General features: G+C 47.2%; 1 protein-coding gene across 1 annotated transcript in view; it reads right to left on the bottom strand.

The window, feature by feature from the left end:
* The window catches only part of PAN3 (poly(A) specific ribonuclease subunit PAN3), a 126,230-nt gene that overhangs the window by 35,622 nt on the left and 85,720 nt on the right, over nt 1-4,888 (bottom strand). Inside the window, 3 exon segments of the mRNA XM_006027488.3 lie at nt 125-226; nt 311-427; nt 2,086-2,247. Of these exon segments, the coding sequence (XP_006027550.2) occupies nt 125-226; nt 311-427; nt 2,086-2,247 (381 nt within the window).

Here is a 4,888-nt window from a genome sequence, read left to right as displayed (position 1 = left end):
TCCTGCTGATCCAAAAAACAGAACTCCTATGAAGTTAGAAGGCTAACTTATTGATCATTACTTAACTGTTCAACCACTTAGACACCTCTCAAATATTGGAGGTGGTTGAACATATTTTCCTTACCCCACTTCCTTTTCGTGAAATAGGCATCAGCACTTGGATCATTAAAGTGTCTGCTCATCATAGTTTCTCCTCCAGCATGAAAATCGTATGCAAACACAAGAGCTTAAAAATAAAGACATAAATGACAATTAACTCAAATACATCCTGTAAAATTACCTTAAAAGGTCAATTCCAGAAAAAACTTACAATGTTCTCCAAATGCTTTAGTGGTAAATACTTCACGCAGGGTTACAATATTTGAATGTTGAATTTTTTTCCACATATCAACCAATACCATGCATTTTGTATTAACAAGACGAAAACCTGAAAAGAGAATAAATCCAGTTTAATTTTTTTTTGAACCCTTACATTAGGGGCATGCAAAATACAGCCTATGGGCTGGATCCGGGCTGCCAGGCCATTCTATCCAGCCTGTGGGCCTCCTCCAAAAAACAATTATTACCAGCCCGCAGCTGCCCCTCTGAAAGCTGGTGGGAAGAAGGCTTTCAGAGGTTATGTGCCATTGGACTGAGCGGCCTCTGTACCTCCACCTCTGTGGGGCTCCCAGCACTCCAGCTGGGAGTCCCACATGAAGGCACTGAGCGTGATGGCACACGACTGGACAGTCTGCGACTGGGGAACTCCTCTCTGCAGTGCCAGGATCCCAACATGGAGGCATGAAGCCAGTCTGGCCCAGCCCAGCAGCGCACACTCCTGGCTCCAGTGCCGGGAGCCCCACATGCTGGCACAGAGCCAGCCCAGTCAGTCCAATGGCATGCAGCTCCTGGAAGGAGAGTCAGGAGTCACACATGGTGGTATGGAGCCCGTCTGGCCAGATGGCACGTGTGTGTGGGTGGGTGTGAGATGCATAGGGGTGGTGGGGGCGGGAGTGGGTGTGGGGTGTGTGGCTGAGTATGGGCCCCCTTGCCCCATGTCCCTCCCCTTGTGGAGCAGAGTCCCTACTGCCGGTGGCAGCAGCAGGCAGAGGGCCCTGGGGGCACTCATGCCCCATGGCAGGCAGAGCTTCCTTATGGTGCACAGCTCCAGCTGAATCCTGGGAGCTGCACATGGCAGCACAGAACTGGCCCAGCCTGGCGTGTGCCTTCAAACCAGACTAATCCTATGAACCCAGCTGACTTCCTGCCGTTTGGGCAGGGGGCTGGACTCGATGATCTTCCGAGGTCCCTTCCAGCCCTAATGTCTATGAAATCTATGAAAGCTGACTCCATGCCAGCATGTGTAGCTCCCAGCACTGTAGGCAGGAGCAATGTGCCATCAGGCCAGGCTGGGCTGGCTCTGTGCCTCCAAGTGGGCTTCCAGCACTCTGGCTGGGAACTGCAGGTGGAGGCATGGAGCTCACCCAGCCCAATGGCATGCGGTTCAGGAGCTACAGGGAGTCGCATGCCATCAGGCTGAGTGGGCTCTGTTCTGCCACGTGCGATTTCTGGGACTTAGTTGGAGTCGCACACTGTGATGGGGCTCTGCCTGCCACAGGCAATGGGTGCCCTAAGGGCCCACTGCCTGCTGTTGCTGCTGGTGGCAGGGGCTGTCCGCCGTGGGGTGAGCATGGTGGAGGGAGCGAATGTGGTGGGGGGCATCCCCCCACAAACCCCAACCCTACCCACAAACCCCACACATACTCCTATTCACAACCCTGTCAAGGGGAGGGGCTACCCTTGCAGAACCCGACAGCTCACCAAAAGTCATTAAATAGCCCTCCAGGCACAATAATTGCCCACCCCTGCCTTAAGACTTTAATTTTAACATCCAATCCAAAAATACTGAGAAATTAGTAGTTTTACCAATATAAAATTCTGCTTATTCGATTCCAGCACCATGAATTGTTATCTTGGCCCAACTGTACTCCCTTTTTACCAACAATAAAATTTTAAATGAAAACTAATTCAAGGCTTATACTAAGAATTCTAAACATATAGGTTGCACTGCAGTTTAAAAAGATGACAACTTATGACTTCTCTCACCATGTATCCTCCGAAGGCAATATGGCAGATCATCTTTGCTATTTACAGCTTTGTAGCATGATGTTATGTACCCAAAGTTGCTTGTTTTCTGTATCCGATTGAGTGGTGGCAGTGGTTCTAAAGGGAAAAGGCTGTGGTAGCTGTCAACTTCTGTAGGGACTGCTAAAGCAGTTTATAGAAATATATTAGACATTAAATTACAGTTGTGGGGAAGAAAAAAAAACATTATAGTAGTTGAGAACATTAACTGGACTTCAAGTCATTAGATGTCAAACAATACTCTTTGCATTGTGTCTTAAAAGGCAAGCAAGAGAAAGTTAACACACACAATTCTAGCTCTGATACAAACATCATAGTTTTCTGAGTGTTTTACGTAGTGGATATAGATGTCTTCAGAAAAACAGCATTACCATATTAAAGGTAAAGGTAAAGTTGGGTACTGTGAAGTGCCAGTTTCATTCTAACATTAAACCAACTCTTCTATAGGTAAGTGGAAGCAGCATATTGGCAGCTGTCCAACAAGCTGCCACCTTTTTTTGGTTTGCCTTGACAATTTATTGTTGCAGGTACTGAGGATGAAAGATTTTTACCCTCCCTCCTATGAAGCAACAAGAATAATCACCGGTATCCAACAGGCCTCATAAATATCAACCTCTCAATCAATTCTTTGCTTACATCAGAATAGAATAGATAAGAACATAAGAAGTGCCATACTGGGTCAGACCAACGGTCCACCTAATAGAATGTCCTCTCTCTGACAGTGGTAGGAGTGGATACTTTGGAGGGAGAGCAGTGAATCAGGTATATCAAGAATAAACTATCCTCTGTGTATTACCTTCACAGCTATCCACCCTCATTAGTTCAGAGATGCCAGAGGAAACTTCTTCAACTGTCCTGTTTGATAGTCATTAATAGAGCTACTGTTCATGAATTTGCTACTCCCTTTTCATAACTGGCTATACTACCTGCCTCTAAAGCCTCCTGTGGTAACATGTTCCAGAGGTTAACTGCACGCGCTGCATAAAAAAGTACTTTCTCTCTTTTTAGTTTTAAATCTGTGTCCTACTAATTTGAGTGACTGCCCCTTAGCTCTATTATTCTGGACTTAATGAATAATTATTCCCTGTTCACTTGGTCTATCCCCTTCATTTTATAGACCTTTATCATACTCTCCCCAGCCTTCTCCTTTCCAAACTGAAGGAGAAGTCTTTTCAGTCTCTCCTGGTAGGGCAGCTACTCCATGCCCCTGATCATTTCTGTTGCCCTTTTCTCTAGCTTTTCTAATTCTAAGGCATTCTTTTGATGCAGAGAGCATGGCTTCATACTGACATTCAGTTTCTCCTCCTCTCCAAGAGGAAACCACGAGTGTACAGATGTTGAAGATTTTTCTCCCAGAGCAAAAATGACCACTTTGGGAGAAAAATAACCTGAGAGCAACACAAGTTAAATCACTCCCGGCTCAGCTTCTCCTGGGAAAGAAAATATACATGATTTCTTCTGAGAGAAGCCACAGTCCTGTCACTTCCCAGGGCGCTTTGCTCCCATCCTACTCTGTCTGTCTGTCTGTCTCTGTTTTTGCCTCTTGGACAGGCAGCAAAAAGCAGTGGGATTGCTGGGGCCCCTCGGCCAATCAGTGGCGGGAGGCAAAAACTGTGGCATATTGAAAACTGTGGTTTTCACCTCCCCACCAATCAGGAGCAAGTGATGAGCAATGGGGGCCCTCTGCCAATCAGTGGCGAGGTGGGAGGCGCACGGGGGAAACTGCAAGATTAAAGGAGCCACTGTGCAGCACACTTCTGCTGTGATTTTGGTAGGACCCTACCTATTTAGGTTTATACCTCTGAACCAATTAGTCTCTAAGGACATTTATACATGTGTTCCAGGAATGGGGGTGGGGAGCAGAGGGGGCACTTTAATAAGAGAGGCTCTGGGAGCCACTAATTATAATGTATGGAGAGTCACATGCATCAGTGTCTGTGTGCTGAAAAAAGGTGGCAGGCTTGTTGAACAAAGCGCCTCACCCCCATTTTTCAGTGTGGGAACGCTGATACACATGATGCTGGAGCACGGTAATTACTATGCTCCAGCAGACTTGATTAAATAGAGTCTGCTCTGCAGCCTCACTACATGTGTATAGGCACACTAAGGTGCCACTCTCCCCTGCCTTCTGTCATATATCAAGCCTATAGTGCCATGAATCTGATATAAGACTGGTTATGACGTGCACTGATGACAGGGTCTAAAACTAGAATTGCCTCACTGAAGTGGACACATAGGAGGGCAGGGAACAACTACAAGCAGACCTGGACAGGCTGGACATATGGGCAGAAAAGAACAGAATGCAATTCAACAAGGAGAAATGCAAAGTGCTGCACCTAGGGAGGAAAAATGTCCAGCATACCTACTGCCTAGGAAATGACCTGCTTGGTGGCACAGAAGCGGCAGGGGATCTTGGAGTCCTAGTGGACTCCAAGATGAACATGAGTCGTCAGTGTGACAAAGTCTTCAGAAAAGCTAATGGCACTTTATCGTGCATCAGCAGATGCATGACGAACAGAACCAAGGAGGTGATAATTCCCCTCTATCAGGTGCTGGTCAGACCGCAGTTGGAATACTGCGTGCAATTTTGGGCACCACACTTCAAGAGGGATGGGGATAACCTGGAGAGGGTCCAGAGAAGGGCCACTCGTATGGTTAAGGGCTTGCAGGCCAAGCCCTATGAGGAGAGACTAGGGCACCTGGACCTCTTCAGCCTCCGCAAGAGAAGGTTGAGAGGCGACCTTGTGGCTGCCTATAAGTTCAT

This window comes from Alligator sinensis, unplaced genomic scaffold (assembly GCF_000455745.1).
Source record: "Alligator sinensis unplaced genomic scaffold, ASM45574v1 scaffold84_2, whole genome shotgun sequence".
NCBI lineage: Eukaryota > Metazoa > Chordata > Crocodylia > Alligatoridae > Alligator > Alligator sinensis.
Note: the sequence above shows the minus strand (reverse complement) of the source record. Positions and strands in the feature narration are given on the sequence as shown.